The following is a 27,957-nucleotide window of genomic DNA, read 5'->3' as shown; positions in this document are numbered from 1 at the left end:
TATGGAATCATTGAAACCTAGAGCTGGAAGAGAACCCCAAGGGCAAAAAGACAGGATAAAGTAAAGGTAAAGGTTTCCCCTGACGTTAAATCCAGTCGTGACCGACTCTGGGGGTTGGTGCTCATCTCCATTTCTAAGCTGAAGAGCCGGCATTGTACATAGACATCTCCAGGTCATGTGGCCAGCATGACTGCATGGAGTGCCGTTACCTTCCTGCCGGAGCGGTACCTATTGATCTACTCACATTTGCATGTTTTCGAATTGCTAGGTTGGCAGGAGCTGGGGCTAACAGCGGGTGCTCATTCTGGTCCCGGGATTTGAACCTGGGACATTTCGGTTCGCAAGTTCAGCAGCTCAGCACTTTAACACACTTCGCCACCGGGACACCAAAAAAAACAGGATAGGCATCTTGATATTGTGTGTGTGTGTGTGTATATATATATATATATATACACAGTAGAGTCTCACTTATCCAACATTCACTTATCCAACATTCACTTATCCAACATTCTGGATTATCCAACGCAGTCTGCCTTTTAGTAGTCAATGTTTTTGTAGTCAATGTTTTCACTACATTGTAATATTTTGGTGCTAAATTCGTAAATACAGTAATTACTACATAGCATTACTGCGTATTGAACTACTTTTCTGTCAAATTTGTTTTATAACATGTTATGGTGCTTAATTTGTAAAATCATAACCTAATTTGATGTTTAATAGGCTTTTCCTTATTCCCTCCGTATTATCCAACATATACGCTTATCCAACGTTCTGCCGGTCCGTTTATATTGGATAAGTGAGACTCTACTGTATATAGTATATATATTTCATATATATTCCATGGCAGAATAGGGATCTTGGTATCCTGGGTATGTATGTGTGTGTGTATATGTGTATGTTACGTGTGTTATATACACAGTCATACATACATACATGGAATCATAGAATCCTAGAGTTAGAGGGGAACTCCAAGGGAAAAGACAAAATAGGCACCTTGGTATTGTGTGTATGTGTATGTGTGTGCGTGTGTGTGTAAATATATGCATTCGTATATATTCCATAAATATATGGAATCCTAGAATTGGAAGAGACCCCAAGGGGCATCCAGTCCAATTCCCTTCTGCCATGCAGGAGCGCAATCAAAGCCCTCCCGACAGATTGCCATCCAGCCTCAATGTGATATACAAGACAGAATAGGCATCTTGGTATCCTCTGTGTGTGTGTGTGTGTTTGTATGTGTGGAATCCTAGAATCCTAGAATTGGAAGAGACCCCAAGGGTCATCCAGCCCAGCCCCCACCTGCACAAGACAGGATATGAATCTTTGCATCCTGGGTGTATATGTATGTATGCGTATGGAATCATAGAATCCTAGAGTTGGAAGGGAATCCCAAGGGCAAAAAACAGAATCGGCATCTTGTTATCTTTTGTGTGTGTGTGTGTGTGTGTGTGTGTGTGTGTGTGTATATATATATATTCCATTCTGTCTTGACCGCCTCCATTTTTATCTATTAGTGGTGGTCTCTGCCTTATATCATTTTATTTTATTATTATTGTGATAAACTGTATTATTGTGTTTTTAATCTGTTTTATTTTATCTGTTTGTTGATGTGTGTTTGTATATGTGCTTTTAATTTTGTTCATGTTTTGTTCTTTGGGCTTGGCCCCATGTTAGCTGCCACGAGTCCCTTCAGGGAGATAGAGGCAGGATAGAAAAATAAAGAAGTATTAATATTATTATTATATATGTGGAATCATAGAATCCTAGAGTTGGAAGAAACCTCAAGGATCATTCAGTCCAACTCCCTTCTGCCATACAGGAGCACAATCAAAGCCTTCCTGACATATTGCCATCCAGCCAGTTACTTACTTATGATATACAAGACAGGATAGGCATCTTGGTATCCTGCGTGTGTGTATGTATATGTATATAATCATAGAATCCTAGAGTTGAAAGAGACCCCAAGGAGCATCCAGTCCAATTCTCTTCTGCCATGCAGGAGCACAATCAAAGCCCTCCCAACAGATGGCCATGTAGCCTCTGCTTAAAGGCCCTTGCCCTAGAAGGAGCCTCCTCCACACTCCCAGACATTTATATACTGTTGCCGAACAGGTTTTACCATCAAGAAGTTCTTCCCAATATTTAGGTGAAATCTTTCTTCCTGCAACGTGAATCTGCACTAAGCAATCTTACCCCCTCCTCAATGTGACCTCCTTTCAGATAGTTTGTAAACATGACTGTCGTGTCCCCCCCCCCCCCCCAGCCTTCTATTCACCAAGCTAAACATCCCCAGTTTCCTCAGCCCTTCCTCATAGGCCTTAGTTTCCAACCTTTGATCATTTTGGTAGCTCTTCTCTGAACATATTCTAACTTCTCAATCTCCTTTTGGATTTGTGGTGGGCATAGCACTATTCCTGGTCTAAATGTACCTACCTTTATTTACGTTTTCCCTGTGTATGGCAGTTTTGGGGACACTTTGTGTGTGTCTCTAATTATCTATCTATCTTACTCATTCTCTCACTCAGGCATCCTCAACTTACAGGCCTCCAACTCCCAGAATTCCAATCCATTGAACAACCTGGCTAGGGCTTCTGGGAGTTGGAGGCCCAAACAGCTGTAGGTTGAGGGTGCTTGATCTATATACAGCTACTCCCTGGCTCCTTATCTCTCTCCTACCCAAGGAGCCAGAAGGTGTGTCTCCCTGCACTGAAGAATGAATGTAGTTTAACCCCACTTTCACTGCCATGACTCAGTGCTATGGGTTCCTGGGATTTGTAGACAGTGAGAGAAATCTGCCTCTCGAAAGGGAAATCCAATCCTGGAAGAGTTATCAAAGAGGTCTCCACTGAAGTTTTATCACCAATCCTTGTTTCCACAACAAGTCAATTTTTTTGAAATCCAATGCTCACAGGGACAGAAAGTGAGTGAAATCTTCTCAATAGGAACAACCAACACAGAGATGTTAACACTTCCCTCTGCTATCCAAAACTTACACACAAACACACATACATGTTTGGTTGGAGTTACATTTAAAAATGTGCCTGTTCCAACTTACATACAAAGTCAACTTAAGAACAAACCTACAGAACCTATGTTGTTCATAACTTGAGGACCGCCTTTACTATGGCGCAATGGTTGTTAATGTGTTGTCACAGTACATTTATTCTAGATGCACCCTTAGACAAAAACAAAACAGATAAGAGTGATAACCAATGAGCCTGTTCATGCATGGAAATATTAAACCACATCTGACAGTATTCTTTGCCTAAGAAAACCCTGTGAAATTATTTGGGTCACCATAAATCATCAGGCATATATACGCAACCCTTATCTGAAATGCTTGGGTCCAGAAGTGTTTCAGATTTCAGGGGGGTTTTTTTTGCCCAGATTTGGGGATGTCTACATATACTGTACATAAAGAGATATCAGTGATTGGACCCAAGTAGAAATGCAAAATTCATTTATGTCTCATAGACACTTTGTAGCCATAACCCAAAGGTAATTTTTTTACAATATTTTAAAATAATTTTGTGTGGTAGAACAAAGTTTAGGTACACCGGACAATCAGAAAGCAGTTGGACATTAGAAGATTTTGGATTTCTGGATAAGGGTTGCTCAGCCTTTATTCTCAAGAATTTAGAACTGTATTATTTGATTTAGGAATATCTTCCCTGCCTTGACTTTGCTTTCAACAATCATAAAGGTTGCTTTAAAGGAGGAAACCTTTCACCCTGCCTTGAAAGGGGGCTTGATGAGGGAGTTGTAGTGCATACTTAGTCTTCTCAAAAAGTAAGTCCAATGATGCCCTAGTAGATGTATAGTTTTGGAGCTTTATCCACATCCCAACCCTGTGCTTTCATTGTTTGGCTCTGAAGTAGGAACAGCCTAGATTTGCAAACAGGCATCCAAATATAAGTTTATTCTCTGTAGGGGTGGGGTTTTTTTTGGGGGGGTAGAAATATCAGATCATTTGCTGGTTAATCTTGGGGCTCATCTCTAGTTCACAGTTTTCCTCTTAGAAAGGGATCTGACACTAAGGAGACCTTTTATGTATTCCTTGTATGTATGCATGTTTCTGTTGGCCGCAGTAGACTCCTAACAAACTCATTTTATTATTCTTTGTTAGTACAAGATCTCTGGGCAAATTACAAACAACCACAGCACTGAAACACTCTACAAGATAGAGTAACTATTAGAAGTGAAACGGATTTTAGCATTGATTTTTACACAAGTATTTGAATGAAAAGACTTTAATCTGGTTTTAAAAAGCTTCAAAAATAGAACTAAGCATTCTTGTATGTCAAAGATGGGGAAAAGTGTTCTTCAGATGTTTCTGGACTACAATTCCCGCTATCTCTTGCCACTGAGCTGGTTGCTGGGAATAGAAGTTTAAAAATTCAAGAAGGCCAAAGGTTTCCCACCTTTGTCCTCTGGATGGCTGTTTGATAACCACCAAAATGATTATTTGCCAGATTTTTCTCCAAATGTATCATATTTATGATCAAATACAAAAGGGACAATTGTTGTCTTTGCTGATAGATAAAGGAATATTGTCTTGTACTGGCCAGAGCAGCAGCATGTATGTGATGAAAAGAGGCCTCAAGTGGTACATACATGTGGAGTTTGTCCATTGCAGCCATCTCTTTGCTCAGGAGTCAGCCCTACTGTATGCAGTGGTTCTTGCGCCCTAGTATTTTTTTCACAGAGGGTTGCTTCTTTAGGATGATGGAGAAATATACTGTGTGCAACCTTTTTGTGATTTTGCATCTTCTCCCACACAGAGATGTTCTCTGATGCATTTGAAGTAGCACTTTCTGAACCTGCTTGTTGCTAAGTGTGGATGTTTCCCTCTTGTTCAGAGATCCTTTTGTTCCATTTCTAGGCAACATAGAGAAAAAAAGAATACTTCAGTTTGTGCCATGGCTCACATAGCCCTCCATGTTCACTGGGGATAGAGGCACAGGGCCCCAGTGAAAGTGAAAAGATATGAATAAAAGAAATGCTATTTTTTAAAAACTGAGAGAACACCTTTAGGAATTTGTTGTGGAAGGCTTTCATGGCCAGTATCACTGGGTTGCTGTGAGTTTTCCAGGCAGTATTGTCTATGTTCCAGAAGCATTCTCTCCTGAAGTTTCACCCACATCTATGGCAGGCACCCTCAGAGGCTGTGTGTTCTGTTGGAAACTAGGCAAGTGGAGTTTCTATATCTCTGGAATGTCCAGGGTGGGAGAAAGAACTTTTGTCTGTTGGCCACCTTGATTAGCATTGAATAGCCTTGCAGCTTCAAAGCCTGGCTGTGTCCTGTAGGAATTTCTAGGTATTCCAGCAAGACTCTATGGTCAGCTTATGCTGGAAGATAAATCACACTGGAGTACCCAGAGATTCCTAGGCCCCTTCCACGCAGCTGAATAAAATCCCACATTTTCTGCTTTGAACTGGAATATATGGCAGTGTGAACTCAAATAACCCAGTTCAAAGCAGATATTATGGGATTTTCTGTCTTGATCTTCTGGGTTATATGGCTGTGTAGAAGGACCCTTTCTTTACGTCTGAAGCAGTGGTCAAGTTAACCTGCCACCCTCACTTTATATCATGTTAGTCAAAGGTAATGCTTCAATTCTAGATTGAGTTCTAAATATGGTTTTGAAGGCATAGTTTGATCTTGAAGGCTAATCAGAGTCATCCCTATTTAGTACTTGGATGTGAGACTGCAAATGAATATCATGTGCTAGGGCTGTATTTCAGAGGGAGGGACTGGCAATGCATCATCTCAAAATTAGTTTTCCTTACTTAAGAAAACCTGAGAGGTTAGGGTCTTGGGCATACTGAAAACCTGACTTACATGACCAATCAATAGAGATTCTGGGAGTTGTATTTAGAAAAAATCCCAAGAGTTGTAATCCAGCAAAAAGTGATTGGGAACCAAGGAAATAGATTTGAAACTTGAAGTACAGGTGCACATCACAGCTGGAACAAATGGCCAGCCTTGCTAATGTAATCTTTTGCCTTTATTTAATCTGGTTGTAAAATTGGAATTATCTGAATGGTGTGTTTGTAAGAAAAACCAGAGGTTGTATTCAGATCTTAAACTATGTTTCAGTTTCAGATTACAACCTTGCTATGAAAGTTATTCAATCAGATGAGAAGTGTTTTAAAGCAAATTACATGGTAACATTAATAATTTAATAGTCAACTGTGCTGGATTGATGACTTGGCTTATTTAAGGAAATGCAGTTGCAATTTAATTACACCTGGATTTGCTTTTTCTGAGGCAGACTTTTAGCCTAGCTGAAACTATCTGTCCCTGACTGGCAGCAGTTTAGGTTGATGATCTTTACCAGCCCCGAAGGCTCCATTTATGGTCATTTCCAAATCTTAAATTAATTGACCTTACTGTCTGCAAAGCATATCCTGTACTATGGGGCTGTTGCAGTTTTTTGTAGTTGTTAATGCTAATGCTTCCTATCTAATGGGTGTAGTTAGAGTTCCTACACAATGTGAACCATTTTTGGAATAAAACTGGTTTCTGGTTTTGGCATGATCTAGCATAGGGAATACATAGAATTTGAAAGGTAGTTGGACTTCACTTCTCATCAATCCCAGGCACATTGAAAATAAACAGAGGTGATGGGATTTGCTATCCAAGAGCATCCAGAAGGTCAGTTTCCTATCCTGAAGAAGAACAGAACTACTTCCAACATGTTTGGTCACTGGGCATGTTGGTTGACGATGACGGGATTTGGAGTACAACTACTTCTTGAGAACTACACTTGTCCTTTTTATTAAAGTTCAGTACTGCCAGGATGTGGTTTCATCTTGCCATTTTTAGAGAGACGTAACAAATTTGGAATGGCTCTATTTGCTCTGCGGAATGATTCCATTATATGATATAGACAGAGCTTGAAGCAATAAGAGTGAGACAGAGAAATGCCAAACCTGTTATCATCTTCTAGGCCAGTGTTTCTCAAATTGTGCTTCTCCTGGTGTTTTGGACTTCAGCTCCCAGAAATGCCAGCCAGCTTACGAGCTGTTAGGAATTATTGGAGCTGAAGTCCCAACACATCTGGAGGAACACTGTTTGTGAAACCCTGTTCTAGGCTATCATATATGAGGGACCACAATACTATTTTCCAGTGAACCTGAGATTAGAATTAAATTTTGTTTGATTGGTATAATTGTTTATTTCCCTCCTGGAAACTTGCCCATGACCAGTACCTGTCTAGGGAACAACACTTTTCTTGTGTTTTTGTGTGTGCTGAAGTAGAGATAGGCAATCTGAGACTTCCTAGACATTGCTGGACTGCAGTTTCTATTATCCCTCATCATTGACTATGTTAGGTAAAGCTAAAGCAGTGGTTCCCAACTTTTTTTACTAGGGCCCACATGACCAGGGACCACTTTGGCTAGGGACCACTTGAACGGGGACTACTTTTACCAGGAACCACTCTCCAAAAGGGTTACAAATCACTTTTTGGTCAACTTTAGATTTAGTTTGGTTATTTGGGGTGCTGATTCAGAAAATTGCATTGGATAGACCACTTCAGCTCTAGTTTCTGAAACAGAACATATGCTATCCAGTAGTCGTCATCTGCTCGCCCACAGAAAGCCATATTTAATAATCTAGAGCTGATGTGGTCTATTCAATGCAATGGTCAGCTTTGTGGAAAGGAGCAGAAATAAAATAAATAAATAAAGAGGAAGGAGGTTCACAGACTGGATTTTCATTCTCGTGGCCCACTGGTTGAGAACCACTGAGCTAAAGAGAGCTGCAATCAAACAACATCCAGAGGGTGACACAATTCGTCCTCCTTCCAGGGTTGAAACATTCATAGTCGGACTTTATGTTATTAGCTCTTTCCAGTTTGTTCAAGGAATCTCGGTTTCAAAATATTGGGGATGCATCGGGGTGGACAATTCTACATTTTAGTGAAAGTATGTGCTCATTGTCTCTCAGTACAGTTTTTCTTCTGTGTCTTCAAGTCAGTTCAAACAAGGTCTTGCTTGTCTGCCAAAGTCTGAGAGAGATGGACCCAGACGGACTTCCACTCTTAAAGCATCATGACAAAGGTAGCCCTGTCTCATGTACACACCAACACAGCCTCCCAAATGTATGACTTTCTGGAATGCATCAGCAATGTGTGGCTCTCCAAATTTTGTTTGACTGGAACTCTCATCATACCCAGTGAGTGATAATATCTGTTAGGGTATACATTCCCCTCATCTTTCATATACTAAGGCCTCTTTTAGATACATGTTTTGCCTTCAAGTTGTTTCTGACTTATAGTGAACCTAAGGGAAATTTATCACAGTGTTTTCTAAGGCTGAGTGTGTGTGTACTCTTCTTATTGAATGGGGACGCTTTGGAAATGATTTTCAATCCCATTTTGCTACCATGAGTATCACTTTGCATACATTTTTGTGAATCTTTTGAGCATGAAGAGCATGCCAATGCATTGTTCTTTCCTTGGAGTTTCTCTGCTACCATACCTGCCTTGCTGTTAGGCAGGGGGTGATTGGGGGCATCACAAGAAGAGACAGTGAACTGTTAGCAATTTGATTTCATTCAAGCTGATTTTTTACTTCCAATAAAGGAAAGGATGCCTGCAGGTCCTTCAACTTCATGTGCCAAAATAACGTGACTCTTTTGTGGGTATTCTGCACTGTGAGTGGTGCTAGTAGAGGCACTGTTTTCTCCTCTGTCTCATAATGGTGACATTATTCTTTAGTAGCTCCGTTTGGAACTTTGTTTGTCAATATATGATGCTACAACTGACAATGCAGTGGGCTTTGATTTATCAAGAACTGTGCTATAAGAAGGATCTCTGCCACCATGTTCTTGTGACAGCTGAGATGGAAAAACGATGGCCAATACCCCTTCAGAAAGGGATTCGCATGACTAAATGCTTTTTGTGCCAAAAATATGTTTGTGTCTTCCTCCCTAAGAAAGAAAGGCAAGTACTTCTCAAACGTTTTGTTTAGCTAAATTTATTTTTTCCCTTTGTGGAGAGTCTCCTGCTATGTTTGCAATTAGGTCTACAGTATTCCATTTTTGTTCATTTTTTTCCCTTTCATGTTTTCTCATTTTTACCAGTTTTCCCTCTTAGGAGAAACTTCTCAGAACTCAAATCCAAGTGTAGCTCCTAAGATTACACCCATTGAGACAATGGGATTTACATAAATGGAGATTTAGGACACTTCTGTTGATTCTTTGTGTGTACCTTCAAGTGACCTGTCAATTTACAGTGAGCCTCTGAATGTTGTAGAGTTTTCTTAGGCAAGGGATTTGCAGAGGTAGTTTGTCATTGCCTTTGTCTTAGTATAGCCTGCAGTACTCTGAGTTCTGACCCAGCATTAACTAGTGCTGAGGATGATGGTACTTACAACCGGGGGTCGCCACATTGTCAACATGTAGGCAAAAGGACATCAGAAGCAATGGTGGATACTTTCAATAGAGGCTGTGAGCATCTTCGTATACTGACTTTACAGAGTGGGCTGTCTTCTTTCCAGAATGGAAAGCAAAGAGATAAATATAAGTTTTGTCCATGTCATTGCAGGATGAGGATTAGTGTTTATATACACTCCTTTCTTTATTCAGTGGTGGCTCCCTCCTAATTGTCATTGAAGTGCTCCATGTTATTGGCCAGTAGGACAGAAGCAGTCAATGCCGACTAAGAGCAAAATATTTACAATCATGACACTTAAGAGGATTTTTTGCTATATATAAGCCAGGCAAGTCGTACAGTTGATTGGATAAAGCAAGGCTTTGGATTAAATCTCCTCCTAACGACTGTTGCTGAACAAGTCAGATAAAAGTGTAATTTGGAGGATGAAGGTTAGTGGAAGTGAGTGAGTCCTGCAGAAAAGATTAATTGTCTTCCTTTCAAGGAAATAGTCTCTGAGCTTTATTTATCGTGTCAAAAGCGAATTGAGGATACAGTTACAATGTATTTAAAAACACAAAGTTAAAAACTTGGCATTATACTAAATTTCTTTTGACCAGTAGCTGGCCACTTGGAAAGCCTCTGGTATCACTGTGAGAAGGTGCAGATGGCAGGGCTCAGGTTGCATTGTAGTAAGTGGTCTATGGTTTGTTTTTCTCCACGCTTGCATGTCATGGACTCCACTTTGTAGCCCAATTTCCTACCATGTTTCCCCGAAAATAAGACAGTGTCTTATATTATTTTTTACTCCCAAAGATGCGCTAGGTCTTATTTTCAAGAGATGTCTTATTTTTCCATGAAGAATTCATATTCATTGTTGAACAAAAAAAAAGAACATTGATTCTATACTGCACAGTAGTTGTCATCACAAACCAACATAACTAAACCAGACAAACTGTGACTCCTGTCAAGAATTTCTTGTTACTACCATTATTTCCATATACAACTGGTATGTAAGCCGCCCCGAGTCCCTCTGGGGAGATGGAGGCGGGGTATAAAAATATAATAATAATAATAATAATCATAATAATCATAATGTACATTTACCAATCCTACATGCTATGGTGTTTTGTTTGGTGGGCGCCGGACATGCTTCCAAACAAAAACTTTGCTAGGTCTTACTTTTGGGGGAGGCCTTATATTTAGCTATTCAGCAAAACTTTTACTAGGTCTTATTTTTTGGGGATGTCTTATCTTCAGGGAAACAGGGCAAGATTGGCTCTGCATCTCATAGTGCCAGAGTGCAGTCCGTTCAGCAGTTTCCAAGTCGCCCAGTCTTCTGTGTGCCCAGGGGGGAGTTTCTCATCTGGCATCAGCTGTGAATTGAGGTTCCGGGTTTTAGCCTGCCACTTTTGGACTCTTGCTTTCTGAGGTGTTCCTGTGTGTATTTCTGTGGATCGTAGGAAGCTGTTTCTCTTTGAGCTGAATAAAGGTATTTTGCATTAAAAAGCAACATATTTCACGAACCCAGTTAGCTCAATAATTTTAGCACCAAATGATGGAAGTGACTTTCTAAGACAGAAGTGAACAATTTGAGGAAAATAATGGGGCTTTCAATGGAGCTTTGGAAGGCTGGAACACACACTGCTCTCTGGGGGCATTTTTTGCCATGTTTAATGCCCTGGGCCATTTAGCCTTGATAAGGGCCTTTTTCAACAACAGGAACCAAAGCTTCTAGGAGAAAGAGATACCCCCTGTCCTAAGCTTTTGTTTCTAGCAACCAGAGAGTCAACAGAGATGATGATTTCTTGGGAAATGTTCCTCCTAAATGAGGCGAGGCTGTTGTCCAAAGGTTCATCTATGCTGTAGAATGAATGTAGTTTGACAATGCTTTAACTGCAGTGACTCAATGCCATGAATTCATGGGAACTGTAGTTTACAAGGTCCATAGCCTTGTCTACCAAAAGGTGCTGGTACCTCGCCAAACTAATATTATTATTATTATTATTATTATTATTATTATTATTATTATGTTTATGTTTATGTTTATGTTTATTGTGTTTATTTATATCCCACTTTTTCTCTATAAGGATACTCAAAGCAGCTAACATTAAAAGCATTACAATACAATTTAAAATATACTATATGCAAATATTAAAATGGTATTAAGTATCATTAGTATTAAAAACAATTCAGATAAAATCTCTAAAAACATAAAAACTACAGCAGTCCCTGACATGATCTTTAAAATCTTCTTCTTTCAAAGTCTGCCTGAATGAAAAGGTTGATTAAAAAAAAACATAGCTCCCATGATTCCATAGTATTGAGTCATGGCAATTAAAGCGCTGCCAAACTGCATTCCTTATACAGTGTAGAGCCAGCCAAATAATCTTGAACTCTGCTTTCTGAGGTGGTAAGTCAAGGCTGCTTTCTGATACTGTTCTTCAGTCTGGAAGAAAAGCCAGTATTTCTTTAGCATTCTTTTGCAAATTAAGAGAGGCATCTAAAATGCTGGAGTGGGTGTGAGTAAAGATGACAAATGGTGTGTCCATACTGAGTTACCAAACAACAGAAAGAGAACCTCAGTTCTTCCCATGAACATTTTTTGCTTCCCTCCTGGGATGAGATGTTCCTGATGTCAGTTTCCTTATTCCGGCAAGCAAAGGGACAGTGCGGGTGGGGAAGAGGAGAGTTGTTGAAAACAACTGCATTGTGAAACAGCACGGTAGACGGGGCCAAGAGTTTGTTTGTCCTGGATTTGAACCAAGTGGATCCAGTTCAGTGGGATAGCTTTCTCACAGTTGCTTCTTTTCAGAAAGAAGGCACTATAGGATTGAAGGGAAACATTTTTGCTAGTAGTACAATCCTGGTATCTAGACTTCGGGTGAATATATGAAACCACAGATAATAGCAAACCCTATTGAAATGAAGGACTTCTAGTGCAATAATACTATAGTAGAGTCTCACTGGAGAACCTAGAAAATGTCTAGATAACTTTGTCAAGCATGGATAAATGAAACTACAGGTACTGGTCCTTGGAATGTAGGGGTCCTACAGTAGCTGTATGCCACAGATTATAGAGAAAGTGTTGCCACCAAAAAGTAGTGTGAGCAACTGGCTATTCATATACATTGTGTGTGTTTGAGAAAAGCCAAAGCCTCAACATCCCTTTTTGAAACCAGCCCATGGAGCATTGCACTTCACTGAGTGCTGGTTTATGGCTGCAGTGAGGCTTATTTCTGAGTAGAGATGCACACAATTGAGGTGTTGTTGGTAGGGAAAATGCCCAAATCGGCAAGATATGCTTTCTCCCATCCCACGTCATACTTTTTTGGGTTGACATAATTGGAACATATTCTTGATTTTTTTCCCCTCTAGTTTTAAAATTTCTAGAAAACTGACATCAGTGTTAGCTGAAAATCTGTAAATTGCACTTACTTTGCCAGAAGGTATTTTTGAGTTGAGAAGCTACTTTGGGTTTGTAAGACCTTAAGTAAATCTACACTATAGAATGAATGCAATTTGATGCCACTTTAACTGCCATGACCCAGTGCTGTGAAATCATGGGAGCTGTGGTTGGTTTTACAAGGTCTTTAGTCATCTCTTCTGAAAAGTGTACCCAACTACAAATCCCAGGATTCCACAGAATTAGTCCATGGCAGTTAAAGTGGTGTCAAATTGCTTTAATGTTATAGTGTAGATGCACACTTGCTACCTTCTTCCATATCGTAGGCTTTTTTGTTGCTGTTTCCAGGGCTTCTTTTTCATAGTGTTCCATGTAGAAATTTATTGTGACCAGTCTGATGGCTACTCCATCCTTCTGTTCATAGAATTCATTGTCACACTGGAAGTAGCTTGTAGTGAGACAATGGGAGGTGTAGTTCATCCACAGTCAAACAGCACTGTGATCCTAACTGATGATGGATCTGTACATACTATGCATGGCCATCCATCCTGTTTGTAGGTGAACTATAACTCCCAATATCCAAGGTCAACTTCCTCTGAACCTCTCCAGTATTTTCTGTTGCTATTTTATTTATCGTGTCAGAAGCAAACCGAGGGTACAAGTTGTAATTAATGTATTTGTAAACCCAAGCAAAGTTTAAAAAAACTGGCATTGTACTAAATGTTGCTTTGACCAGTAGCTGGCCACTTGGAGTGCCTCTGGTGTTGCTATATGAAGGTCCACTATTGTGCATGTGGTAGGGCTCTGGCTGCATTGGGTCTATGTGCCAAGTTTGTTCCAGATCCATCATCGGTTGGGTTGACCGTGATCTTGGAGCCCCCAGATGGCATAGTGGACTAAGTGACTTGAAGGTTGGGTTGCTGACCTGAAAGTTGCCAGGTTCGAATCCCACCCGGGGAGAGTTCGGATGAGCTCCCTCTATCAGCTCCAGCTCCATGCGGGGACATGGGAGAAGCCTCCCACAAGGATGATAAAGACATCTGGCGTCCCCTGGGCAACGTCCTTGCAGACGGCCAATTCTCTCACTCCAGAAGCTACTCAAGTTGCTCCTGACACACAAAAAAAAACCTTCTTCCCTTCCTATTTGTTTTCCCCTTTTTGCTGAGTCATATTGGAGATTTCCCTAGGATTCGTTTGCTGAGTCATGTTTTTCTGAAGTGCCTTGTCAGGTGGCTTTACACAGAGGAGGTGCTGAGTCAGATTCAGACATGTGAGGGGAAGTCTCCAGCTGCACACTTCCTGCTCACAAAAGCAGCCTTGGAATGGAGAAGTGACTCAGCATTTTTAGCATGCCTTAATTTTTTTTTTCATATTGTCCAAATGCCTGCTTTCTTCTGCCCTCTCTCTGTGAGGACAGAGATCTACAAAATGGGAAGTTTTGCCTATCTTCTGTTTGAGAAACACTTTGGGTTTGTTTGTTTTTTTTCCATCAAACTTGCTGACATCCGTAACCCTGGGTGTGCTCTTCTTTTGTGCTTCACACCTTAGATCAATGGTTCTCAACGTGTGGGTCCCCAGATGTTTTGGCCTTTAACTCCCAGAAAGCCTAACAGCTGGTAATCTGGCTGGGAGTTTTGGGAGTTGTAGGCCAAAACACCTGGGGACCCACAGGTTGAGAACCACTGCTTTAGATCTTTTAATTTACACTCACTGATTCAAGATGGATTTGTGTGTATGTGCCTTCAAGTTGCCCCTTGACTTATGCTGACTCCAAATTTTTCATAATTAAGGAATCCTCTGGGGTGGCTTTGCAATCCCTTCCTCTGAAATGTAACCTACAGCACCTGATATTTATTGGAGGTCTTCCATCCATGTACTAAGCAGGCCTTATCCTGCTTTGTTTCCAAGATCTAGTCTCTTTATAGAATCATAGTTAGAAGAGAACTTGTGAGCCATCCAGTCCAACCCCTTGTCAAGAAGCAGGAAAATCGCATTCAAAGTAGCCCCGACAGATGGCCATCCAGCCTCTGCTTAAAAGCCTCCAAAGAAGGAGCCTCCACCACACTCTGGGGCAGAGAGAGAGTTCCACTGCTGAACAGCTCTCACAGGGAGGAAGTTCTTCATGTTCAGGTGGAATCTCATTGAAGCTGTTGTTCTGCGTCCTTGTCTCCAGGGCAGCAGAAAACAAGCTTGCTCCCTCCTCCCTGTGACTTCTCACATATTTATAAATGACCCTCATCATGTCTCCTTTCAGACTTCTGCAAGCTAAACATGCCCAGCTCTTTAAGCTGCTCCCCATAGGGCTTGTTCCCTAGACCTTGGGTTGTTTTAGTCACCCTCCTTCGCTCTTCCCTACTCATATGCTTTCCAAACTATCCAATGGATGGGCTGACAGCTATTTTTGCTACATGCCAGAGATTGTTTTATTTATTTTTGTTTATTTTATTTTCATCCTGTCATTCTCTGACTCAAGGAAGATTGATGTCATATTTGTGCCCATTGGCCACTATTGCATTTAATTCATTTCCCTTTTTTTTCTTTCCTTTTTTTGTTCCTGGAAACTCACCATGAAATTGCAGTGAGTGCCTTAGGAACTGGCAGCAGCCCATGGATGACTGCTGTGAGTAGCACTGATCTATCTTCCACTAGACTTTGGGGAAAGTTTTTTTGGGAGTATAACTCCCAGACGCTGTCAGCTCTGATATGGGTGTTGGAAGATCAGCATTTGTGTGATACATACAATCACAGAGAGCTGGAAGAATTAGAGGCTAACTGCCTGGCTAAGCCTATAAGATGGATAGAGAGCATTTTTTCACCCCAATAGGTCTTTGGGAAGTTTCAATCTGATGTTAAGAAAAGGCTAAAGAAAAAGGGAGAGAAGCTAGATATAAATCTTACCAGTTTGGATATTTTTCCTAACCTACTCTGTAAAGCACAGCTCAAGGCTTTCCATGACCTTCTCAGTAGTAAGTGCTAGTGAAACATTTTTTAGACATTCCTTGTCTAAGGAAACCCCCTATAACGCTAGAGTTAGTGTTGGAGTAAACTGATCCATAGCACAGCAGAAGGTACCTTCTCTGTTTCTCAAGTGACCTCATCATTACTATTTCAAATTAAGCCTTCCTTGTTTGTGACTTTCCTCCTCTTGCTCTCTTGCTTTGTGGCCTACAGGCATCTTCATATTCTCAAAGGCCAAGCTGGCAGAGGGGAGATCGTCATGGACAAGGAGGGGGAAGGTGTATGGCTTAGTCCCGCAGTTCTAAAATTTCACTTCCTTACCTTTATATTTGCTTTCCAATATCTTCTCTTTCATGCTGATCCTACATCTCAAATGACTCCCAATCCCCAAACTGAATGTTCATGCATGTAGCATTGTGAAGCAGGGCTAGGGAGGCCTCCGTTTAAATCCACATTCAACCATAAAGTTCTCTGCCTCACTTTTGTCTGATCTGTTTCTCACACTCATATCCTGGCCTACCTGCTAGGTGTTGACTTACTGTGTCGAGAAATCTCTAGATCAGTGGCTCTCAACCTGTGGGTCCCCAGATGTTTTGACCTTCAACTCCCAGAAATCCTAACAGCTGGTAACTGGCTGGGATATCTGGGAGTGGTAGACCAAAACACTTGGGGACCCACAGGTTGAGAACCACTGCTCTAGATCCTCCAGTGTGGTGCTATGCTCAACTTCTTCCAGTTATGCTAGAGGACCTAGAGATTTCTCAAAAGAACAAAAACACAAAACAGTGTTATTGTTCACCATTTTTCACTTTCATGGGGGTTTTGTGTCCTTAACCCTAGCAAATGTGGAGGGCTGGCTATGGCTGAGCCTGAAATGGCTGTAAATGGCCATCCAGTTCTTTTTACCACTTTTGTCATCTGCAGCAACTTTTCCTCACCAGAAGAGGACACTCCTTCCATGGTCTCCTCCCCAGATTAATTTGAACAGCTGGAGCCTAAAAGTCTGAACTCAAAGAGAACATAGTGTCTGAGACACTGCAAACCAGAAACTGCCTCCTTCCAGAGCATTAACCTGACCTTTTCTTTGAACACAAGAGATTCCACAAGGCTGGGTATACCATGAATAGTAGAACCTTTTGACTTCTTGAAAGACTTACTAAATGCATTGTGACATTAGCTTTGAATGCCTGGGATTCATTTCAATAGGTATGTGGATGAGGTCTTTTACTTAATTGATGCTCACTAGGGGTTTTTGACTCCTAATCCCATCATACCTAGAAAGTATAGTGAATGGTCAAGGATGATAGGAGGTACAGACACAGGGAAGGATGGATTAAATATTTTCCTAAACTGCAGGTATAAAGAACTCTGCCAGTTATGGTCATGTGGCTCCATTTAACATACTTTGGAGGTGATTAAGCGGGTTGTAGTCCAACAAAGTTCCATGATCCATAACAAGGTAATGGCATAACAGACAGGTCAGTCTTAAAGTATTTGCTGTTGTTTTTGCTACAACAAGCTAACACAGCTGTTTGCAAATGCTGTGTCTGCAAGCAGAATGGCCTAGATTTCTAGTTTGTTGATGGCTGAATTTCACTGAAGTGGTAATTCTGATGTGGATCTCACTGCTTCAGACTACAGGTGGAACATGTGCAGTGCACAAATACTTCCTTCACAAAGCAAAGAGGCATTGTGTGTGTATATGTGTGTGAATGACACTTAGCCATGCGTTCTTGCTGGATTCCTAGATGATTTTTTTTAAGTTCAAGGGGAAAAAATGTATAGAGGAGCATGCCTTACCTTTTGTAGTTCAAAATGATTGTGTATGGACTCAGCATAGGATTCTAGAAGTTAAAAGCTGGCACAAGATTGCTCATTAATCTCCCTTCACATCAAAAATTGTGCCTGGAACAAACCTTTAAACAACAACAGAGCCATTAAAATGAATGTTACCTTATGTATTTTATAGTGTTGTATGCCTTCAAATCATCTCCAACCTGTGGCCACTCTGAGGTAAACCTATCACAGGGTTCAAAAACAACCATGTTTAGTGATTATAGCTTTAACCACTATACTTGAGGATTTACTGAGTTGCTTCACTTCTGCACTTTATGTGGCTGATATTGTATACAGTCGCAATTTTTCAGCCTGCTGGGTTTTATAGTATCTTTTAAATTATTAGGGGTTTTATTGCTGTTTTTAGTAAGTTGGGTTAATTTTATTGTTGTTAACTTGTATCTTTTTCTATATTGTTGTATTTGTATATTGCTGCACTTTTATGTGCTTTCTGTGAACTGCCTCGAATCCCTTCGGGAAGATGGTGGGGGATACAAATAAAGCATTATTATTATTATTATTATTATTATTATTATTATTATTATTATTATTATTATTATTATTGTATGACACAGCAAACAAGATAGATATGCTAGATTTTATATCACAAAATCACAAGTTGAACACTTCCCAAGTGTCTAGGACTGTGTGATGTATTTTCGGATGATGCGCGCAGATCCCAGTAGGGTGGCCTTTTGCAGTTGGCAGATTGTGATTTTGTCAATGTCTATTGTTTCCAAATGCTGGCTGAGATCTTTTGGCACGGCACCCAATGTGCCGATCACCACCGGGACCACCTGCACTGGTTTCTGCCAGAGTCTTTGAAGCTGAATCTTGAGGTCCTGATAGCGGCTGAGTTTTTCCTGTTGTTTTTCATCAATTCGACTGTCACCTGGGATGGCAACATTATTATTATTATTATTATTATTATTATTATTATTATTATTGACATAAAGACATAGTATGACACAGCAAATGAAATATATATGCTGGATTTCGCATTACAAAATCACAAGTCTAACACTTCCCAAGTGTTTAGGACTGTGTGATGTATTATTATTATTATTATTATTATTATTATTATTAATAATAATAATAATAATAATTTTCTTGAAAGGATTTGTTCAGTAGAGAGTGTGACATCTACCTTTAATTTACAGCTTGCTCATATCCTTCATGGCTAGTCCCATAAGCAAATGACAGGCCCTCCCTCCATTCCAACTGCTAATGCCCTGGCATGGAAAGAAGAGGCAGTATCTGCTGGACTTAATCCCTTCCCACACTGCTATGCCTTTTTTCTTTTGTGTCATGTCCTAATTAGATTTTAAGCCTGGTGGCAGGGAACTATTTTGTTGTTCTTTTAGTTGTAAAGTGCCATATACAGCGATGGCACTATATAAATAAATGATGGTGATGATACTACCATGGATTGCTTGTCTTGCTTTGTTTTCTGGTTTAGTGATAATTCTCCTTCCTTCCTTTCCCTTCTCCTGCTTCTTACCTGACAGGTGTGCTGGCGCTCTGGGCCCTAATCACACACGTGATGTATGTGCAGGACTATTGGAGGACTTGGCTGAAAGGATTGAAGTTCTTCCTCTTTGTAGGTGTTCTCTTTGGCATTCTCTCCGTGGTGGGCTTCTGCACATTCCTGGCCCTGGCTATCACACAGCATCAGTGTAAGTGGAGAAATTGAAAGGGCTTTTCAGTTCAGCAAAAGCAGTCCTGCCTTTGTCATGCCATCTTCAAAGCCAGGGCTTCTTAAACATTTTCTAATCATGACTCCTTTCCACCTGGAAAAAAACATTGCTGCTCCTTGTAACCCAATTTTTTTTTACGCAACCCAAGGTATATAGATAATATACATTAAGTATGAAATCAAGCATTTACTGAAAATAAATCATCATTTGCAATGCATGCTAAACAGGCTGGTTTAATTTTTGTGGCATACAGCTGAAACATTTTCTGCAGAGTCACTGTAAACACGGCATCTGAGGCTAACAGATTTGTGTAAATCTGAGGCTAACATATATGTGTAAATGGGTGGTGCCCACAAACTTTTTATTGGTGCCAATTTTGTCATGACCTCAACATTAAGCTAAGGGGACCCCATTTGGGATCAGGACCCACACTTTTAAAAGCAGTATTCTAGGCAATAGTTGGGAAAGTTTTTTTTTTTTTTGGCTCAGAACTCACAGAATATGTCAGCCAGCACAGCTGGTGGTTCTCCCTGCTAAAGAACTCTGGGAGATGTCACCTCGAAATCAACTTTCAAAAGTCAACTTTCTGAGCTTTAGTAGGCTCTCACTCATTCATGTTGCAATCTTACCTGACAACTCAGAAGTTGGAGAACCTAGGGTTCATCCTAAAATAAGCAGATTAGAATGCTTATTTTAATAAATTAACCAGTGTATACCCTGTCTTTCTGCCAACCAAGGTATTCAAGGCAGCAAACAATAATGTATAGAAACAAAAACTAAATCTTAGCTACAGCGTAAGATATAAACATATTTTAAAACACAGCAAACCAAACAAATGCAGCATCTAGCTTAGTGGTTCTCAACCTGTGAGTCCCCAGGTGTTTTGGCCTACAACTTCCAGAAATCCCAGCCAGTTTACCAGCTGTTAGGATGTCTAGGAGTTGAAGGCCAAAACATCTGGGGACCCACGGGTTGAGAACCACTGATCTAGCTGGTTAGACCTTCTCCACTATCAGTCCAGTCAGAAAAAAGTCCCTGTCAGAAAAAAAGGCCTTTGCTTTTGAATCGAAGTACTGGAAGGTCACTGGAAAAATGGGATCTAAGTTGGCCTCCTTCAGTTGGGACTTCCAGTCTCTCTGCCCAGAAGATCTTACAGCCCCAGACAGCACAGCCTATGGTTTAATGATGGGTTTTGTCATCCATCAACATTGGGAAGATATCAGGTTTCTCATCTTTGTCCTAGAATTTTTTTTTCAGTTTTATAAAGGGGAAATATAATGGAGCTAAGCTCTGCACCAGATAATGATTGCATATTCTTCAGAATTGGGACAATGCAACTGCAAAGTCCAGGTGATCATGAAAAAGGGTGGTGCATGGCTAGTCAGTAAAAAATATTTTGGTAGGTTTCAGCTATAGAGGATCATAATTTGCTGATCCAAGAAGTGAAGGGAGCTGACACAGAGAAAATGGGGAGCCAGGTTTACACCTGTTCATATTATTTGTTTATCTAGCCCCGAGGCAGGAATTGCTAGGCATTGTGATGCTTGGTGGAGTGCACTTTCCATTAGACCAATGGTTCTCAACCTGTGGGTCCCCAGGTGTTTTGGCCTACAACTCCCAAAAATACCAGCCAGTTTACCAGCTGGTAGGATTTCTGGGAGTTGAAGGACAAAACATCTGGGGACCCACAGGTTGAGAATCACTGCATTAGACCTAGCCAGCATAACTCCTGGAGAGTGGTGCTAGGAACTGCAATCCAACAATATCTAGAGGACTACATGATTCCTATTTATTAGCTGGAAACTCATCATTCAAAACTGAGTTTTAAAACCAGTGTCATCTACTCTACCTGGTAGTGACTGACTATATTCTCAGAGAGATGGCTTTTATCAGCTTTGCTTCCTCTGAAGGCTTTTAGCAGGCACTGCCAGCGATAGAAACGGAGAAGTCTTTCCAGCAGTTCCAAAAGTTAGTGTTCATTCTCTTTGCGTGATTGGAAGGGTGAGTGGGTGGTAACTCTCTTTGTCCTGTGGGCTAGAATTTGAACTAATGAGCAGCCACATCTATTATTTCCTTTTCAACATGTATCTCTTCTTCTCTTTAGCTCTGACAGATCCAAAGAGCTACTACCTATCCTGCGTCTGGAGCGTCATCTCCTTCAAATGGGCTTTCCTCCTCAGCTTATACTCCCATCGGTACCGGAATGAATTTGCTGACATCAGCATTCTCAGTGACTTCTAAGAGCCAGACCTCTTAATCTCACCAAGGGAAGAAGACCTAAGGCTGGACACTGGAGCAAGTTCTCTCATAGCAAGGTGCTGGCGAGAGAACAAGGAGACCTAGAGGAGCCTCACGGGGCAATCCTTCTGCCTCTTCACCATCCGTTTTGTTAGGGGCTCTTGCTTTTATCCAGTTGCGTGCTGTGTTGGCTAGTTCTGTCAGTTGTATGTGTGTTTGTCTATCTATCTGTGTCTCTTTGCCTTTCCTGAGAACATTTGTCCTTTTGAGGGACAATTCAAGACCAGGCTTTCTGTTCCAGACTCTTCTGGGCCTGTCTCTTCCTCCACCTGCACCTTCCCATGTCTTTTGTTTTTCTTTCTTTCTTTCTTTCTTTCTTTCTTTCTTTCTTTCTTTCTTTCTTTCTTTCTTTCTTTCTTTCTTTTTTTCGGTAAGCTGGGAGATGAAACTTGGAAAATTGTTGGAGAGACTGGTTTTCCATGACACTTGGCATGTTTCCTATCCCCTTAATGACACAGCAGCTTTTCGCCTTTTTGCTAACCTGTAAAGTGCTTGGCAAAAGCCTGAAGAGATGTGAAGCAAGAACCAGTTTTTACACCTTTCATACAGATGTATTTTCATAAGGTGAAGCATGGATCTGTTTTAAGATAAAACTATTTTGAACAACATTGCTCTTCTTCTCTCCTCCCCACCCCCAACCCTGCAATTCCTTGTGGTTGTTGGTTGTGATTGTGATGACTTTCAGAGGAAAAAGCGCCTGTGGATCTTTCTGCACATTATTATGTTCCACTTCACTTCATCCTCTTTTCCTGGCACTTTTCTTAAGCTGATGATTTAGCATTTTAAAATTCAAACTGGGTGTAAGGAACTCTGTCCTTCCAGATGTCTTGAACTACAGTTCCTATCAGAGCTAGTGGCAGTGGATTGTGGGACTTGTACTCCCCTAACCTGGAGTGACAATGTTTCTGCACTTTGATTTTGCCAGAACTAGGCACCTCTGTTGAAACTATCTTTGATGTTGAAGATCATCTATATAGCATATGAAAGAATACAGAATACCTTTTGAATCTACCTTCTCACCCTGTTCCTGGATTGATTTGGTAATATCTCATCTTCCCATCAGGTGCTCTATAATCTTACATTTATGTGCGTGTTTATAAAGAAGCATATATTTTAGGTTATTGAAGCTGAGGTTATATTTTATGTCCCACACATGTTTGGACCAAAGTATAAAATTGCTCACAGAGATTCCTGTGAAACATTATAGTTCATTTTTTGTCATTTCAACCCATCTTTTCATCTAGATCACGGATAAGTGCCATGATTCTAGATATTACTAGGTTGCAATCCCTATCAGCCTAGGCAAAGATGAAGACTGGTAGGAGTTGTTATCCAATATTACATGTGTGGCCATACATCTCACATTTCCTCACCTATGAAAAGATGTATGGGAATGCACCTTTAACCAGCAAGTAAGTGGTCACTGTATTAAATGGAAACACATCTGCACTTTGCTGTATGCCTTGTGTACTTTTACTGGAACAATATAACTTCTAAAGATCAAGTATGGTTGGTGGCAGAATTGCAGAAACAAAGTGAGCATGACTGTCAAGAACTGGAACTAGGGCTCCCATTTTTCTTGCCTGACCTGGATCTACACCAATTCTTTGGGAGGGAAAAGGTTGCTCAACTTTGCCCAAAAATGTTCACTAGTTCTACCTTGGGGTGGAGGGGGTTATTTTATAGTATAATCCCCCTCCTTTGTTCATCCTATTTTGGGTGGACTGCTGAGCTTACAACTTGGGGGGCACAGTCTCCCTATCTGTCTTGACTTCAAGTCAAACATTCTTTTTTTTCTTCTCCCTCCCCCGGACACAATATGACATTTGAGGACCAAAATAATTTAAAGTTGGGAGGACTTTGCAGTCCTTCAAAGTCCCAGGGGATAGTGTGATCACCAACCCTCTTCGATCTGAGGCAATGGTCTGTTTTGTGTAGGACGTTGCCCTGAAATAATCTCAACCAGGTTGACACTGCTAGGCTGGATGAATCTATGTGATGATTTGATAAGGATGGTGGGAACCAGATGGATTTTTGTCCATTCTTCAAGGAACCATGCAAGATAATGGGCTTATTATTTGGGACAAAAGGTTCAGTACATATAGCCCCCTTCAGGTTTAGACTAAAATCTAGGTCAGATTAACTGCCCCAAGAACACTGAAATCATGAGCTGCTATTCCTGCTACACCTTTTACATGTCTTTATGAACAGAGTGTATGGCTCTGTGGAGGCCATACAATCCACCCTGTCTTTCATGGCTGACTCAGTTTTCTCAGATCTCTATTAACAACATATTGAGAACTTTGTAATCCCTTCATGGAATAAGGAGCTATTGACCTGCTGCATGTGAGCTCATAACAGCTCTAAAGTAGGACCTACAAAAGCTCACAAAGCCATTCCTGTTGGAGGCAGGAAGAGGAAGGCAGCTTCGGCATGTCTTCTCATCCTTTGCTCAATATTTCCCCTTTAAATGGCAACCTGTGCCTTTAACAAATGACTCACAGAGGACACTTCTAGCAGGGATTGTGGTAGGGCTGCAGAGCACATAGACCTGCTCAATGACTTCTGAATCTAGGTTGATTCTAAAGGTATAGAAACATCTTGCTGATCTTCAATGTTAGTAGATATCAGAAAAGTCTTCCAGAGAGCAAGAGAGGCCAAAGGAAGACATCCAATTGGCTCATGACCTGCTTTAATTGGGTTCGATAGTTGGAGATAAACCGTATTCAGCAAATGCAAGAGTGATGATTAGCTGTTGTAGCAGCACCAGAGCAGGCATGGAAAGTTGGACTCCTTTTGACAAAAACATGTTTTTCTTCCAAGCTTCATGAAAGCTTCATTATTTAGCAGGGCATAGGATAGTGTATGTTCAAGCAATGGCCTTGCACTGCATCCATTTGCTGCTTTTAACCCCGCTCCCCATTTCACACCTATTTAATTCAACCAGCAGATATGTAATACTTCTAGGTTTTACTCAATCTCTTCTTTAATGTTTTGTTGGGAGGCAGTTAACGCACAAATATCTCATCTGGGAGAAAGCTGCCCACGCGTCACTTTTTCCCCCTTATATATAAAGGGGGTGATTAGTAAAATGTATGTGTCATTGTATTATTTGCAGTGGAAACCTGAAAGAGTGCATATAGAATCATATGAATGAATGCTTGGCATCCTGGATGGTGGAACAATGCGCAAATGTTTCATTTATGATCAGAGAGAAGTCCTGATCACAATGTATAGGATCAGGTATACACCTATACAGAGACTGGATGGTGCTCATGTACTGGTTCTTGTACATAGCTTACTATAAGGGAATTGTGCTGACCATACGTAATAGGTCAAAAACACACACTGACATTAGAAAACAGAATGCATCCATATGTACTGTTTCAAGTATGTACCCTACCATTGGGTAGTATTGAAGCAGCCGTCTTTGAGCATTTGTTTTAAAAAGCAGTGGAATTTCATATAGTTGAATTCATTAGGGATGGAGTAATCTGTGGAATTTGCATTTCAGTGTAGTCTTACCTAAATTTGCACTTCTGAAGCAATACACAGACCTTTAAAATGTGACCCACATAAATTTAGTGGCATTCTCTCTTCAAAATGTGTGTTCATAAATTCATCTATTGGAGGGAAATGCAAATTCGTTTAAAAAATTCAAAATTCATTCTGTCCAGAAGCTTATATACAAAGAGGCACACCATAGCTACCTAAGCCCCCAACAAAGAATACCCTTTTTATAAAAGATATCTAACTAGCCTCCCTGGTTCCCCCTCATCCTTTTGTCTAGCTAAACGTTTTTACACATTATTGGTACCCTGAGACTAGTGAAGGAGAGTTAGCGAAACATAGGATCTTGGTGCTGTATTGCAGTAGTGTGTCTGCAGTAAATAAAGCTTGAGCTGGTAAACAATGGGATTCTGCTGTAGCTAATCCTACTTTGGCTGTATATATTTGATTGAGTAGACCAGCTGCCTCCAGAATCCTTTACTGAGTGTGTATGAACAGACAAACAGAAAGAACAGGAGAAAACAAATAAGCCTGTCTCATCAACCACCCCCATTAGTTTAAAGAAACATTGGTTAGAATTTTGGTCATCAAACTGAAAATTGTGGGGGAAAAGAAGGCTGTTATCAGTGGAGGAAAATCTCTAAATGGATTTTGGGAAAAAAAAACTGTTGGGAAGATTCAAAATATTGGTTGACTTATGCAAGTCTTAACTGAGCTGGTTGTTTTTATTTCATATGTCCATATTGTTAGTTTTGAATAAAAAAACAATTTGCTAAAGCATGTTGAACTGCTTTTTTTTTGTAGGACCATACCTTGGTTCTTTTCATGTTCTCTGTACTTGTGTTCTATGAAAGAAATAATGCCCAGGAATACATTCAGATAAAATGTTGTGCAGGAGACGTGCAGAGATGGAGAGATACATATGTCCTCTTGAGCTGAGTAGAGCAGTGGTTCTCAACCTGTGGGTCCTCAGATGTTTTGGACTTCAACTCCCAAAAATCATAACAGCTGGTAAACTGGCTGAGATTTCTGGGAGTTGTAGGCCAAAACACCCGAGGACCCACAGGTTGAGAACCACTGGTCTACAGGAAAGGTACATGACCTCCCACCCCATCCCCAAATAAGACAGAAAAGTATCCAGTACATAATACAGTAAGTATGGCATCCATATCTCTGGGACCAGTATCTATGGTTTCTTTTATCTAAGTAAGTGGTTCTCAACCTGGCGTTCCCAGATATTTTTGGTCTTCAACTCCCAGAAATCCTAACAGCTGGCAAACTAGCTGAGATTTCTGGGAATTGTAAACCAAAAAATCTGGGGATCCCAGATTGAGAACTACTGATCTAAGTGGAATATCCTGCCTTGGAATGTGGTGGAGTGTTCTATGGAGATTTTCAAGTAGAGGTGGGATGGCCATCTGTCGGGAGTGCTTTGATTATATTTTCCTGCATAGCAGGGGATTGGACAGTTCTTCCTCTGTGCATGAGGCAGGGCATTACCGACACGCATACAGATACTGAGTTGTTTGTTCTACTCCACAGTCGCACAAGGTGGAGGACTCTTCTAGGTAGTGCCGTTTTGCCAGGTTGACTTTTGTTCTGCCCACTCCACTTCTGAGTCTGTTCAGGGACTGCCAAGTTGCCCATTCTTGATTTGCCCCTGCAAGGAGTCCTGAGAATTGTGATCCAAAAGCATCTGGTTGTGGTTGCAGCTGGTATGTATGTATGTATGTATGTATGTAATTTCTATATCCTGCTTTTCTCCTGAACGGGATACAAAGTAGCCAACAGTTTGGCCTGGAACCAAACCGTACAGATACTATGGGATCATTGTATTTAATACTTTTAAAATTTAACTACTTTGTTGTAATTTATGCTGTTGGCATAGTGAACTGTTGTCCTTTTTATAAAATTACAAAAATTAAGGCTTGCGTTTTTGTAATTAAAGAAGTACTTTCAGTCTATGGATGAGGAGGCATGGCTGTACTTCAACTGCCCTGAGTCCCTCCAGGGAGAAAAGTCAGGGTATAAATAAAGATTATTATTATTATTATTATTATTATTATTATTATTATTATTATTATTAGTCAATTAAATCACTATTTTTAAAACATGAAAATTTAAAACAAGTGTTTAAAAATGCACAATGCATATTGGACCAGCACACCCAATCAGATATTCCATGCTGGCCACCCAATGTAGAAGGCCCTTTTAAACAAGACACTTGCCAGCAAAAGGAAAAGAGAGAGGGGGCAGTTCTTTGAAGATGGCTCTACACAGCATAAAGACCAAGTTAGGTATGATGTATAGTCATGTCTACCTTTTTAAAAAAAAACCTTTTAAAAATTGGTCTAAATTCTATTGTTAGTTACAGATAGTTTATAGCCAATGAAACTATGGGGTTCACCCACTTGGTGACTAATATCCATATGCTCCACCTGTCCTAATCTGGCAAGAACAGTCCTTCCTTTCCTCATACCAGTGTTTCTCAACTTGGGGGTTGGGACCCCTGGGCGGGTCACAATGGAATTTCAGTGGGGTCGCCAAAGACCATCAGAAAACAGATGTTTCTGATGGTCTTAGGAACCCCTTTTGCAGAGAAGGCTGAAGATCTCTCCCGTTGTCCTTCTCTTCCTTTTTGGAAACAGACGTCGAATCATTCCACCAAAAACCCTCCTCCACTGTGTTCAAATTTGGGCGTATTGAGTATTCGTGCCAAGTTTGGTCCAGATCCATCATTGTTTGAATCCACAGTGCTCTCAAGATGTAGGTGAACTACAACTCAGAACCGAACCAGTTGAAGGTACTGTAAATCCCATCATCCATTGTCCATATTCCCCCATTACTTTTGTGATTAATTACTATGCTTTAA

General features: G+C 40.6%; 1 protein-coding gene across 3 annotated transcripts in view; it reads left to right on the top strand.

The window, feature by feature from the left end:
- Window positions 1–25,862, top strand: part of slc48a1 (solute carrier family 48 member 1) — a 47,625-nt gene extending 21,763 nt beyond the window's left edge. For all 3 annotated transcript variants that reach the window (XM_062971062.1, XM_008116427.3, XM_003224471.4), the window contains exons 2-3: window positions 19,089–19,256; window positions 21,382–25,862. In XM_062971062.1, the coding sequence (XP_062827132.1) occupies window positions 19,089–19,256; window positions 21,382–21,518 (305 nt within the window). In that variant the 3' untranslated portion in view covers window positions 21,519–25,862. The remainder of the gene's footprint in view (window positions 1–19,088; window positions 19,257–21,381) is intronic.
- Window positions 25,863–27,957: the final 2,095 nt, after the last annotated feature.

Source organism: Anolis carolinensis, chromosome 2 (genome assembly GCF_035594765.1).
Source record: "Anolis carolinensis isolate JA03-04 chromosome 2, rAnoCar3.1.pri, whole genome shotgun sequence".
Taxonomy (NCBI): domain Eukaryota; kingdom Metazoa; phylum Chordata; class Lepidosauria; order Squamata; family Dactyloidae; genus Anolis; species Anolis carolinensis.
This window is presented reverse-complemented; position numbering and strand designations above follow the sequence as displayed.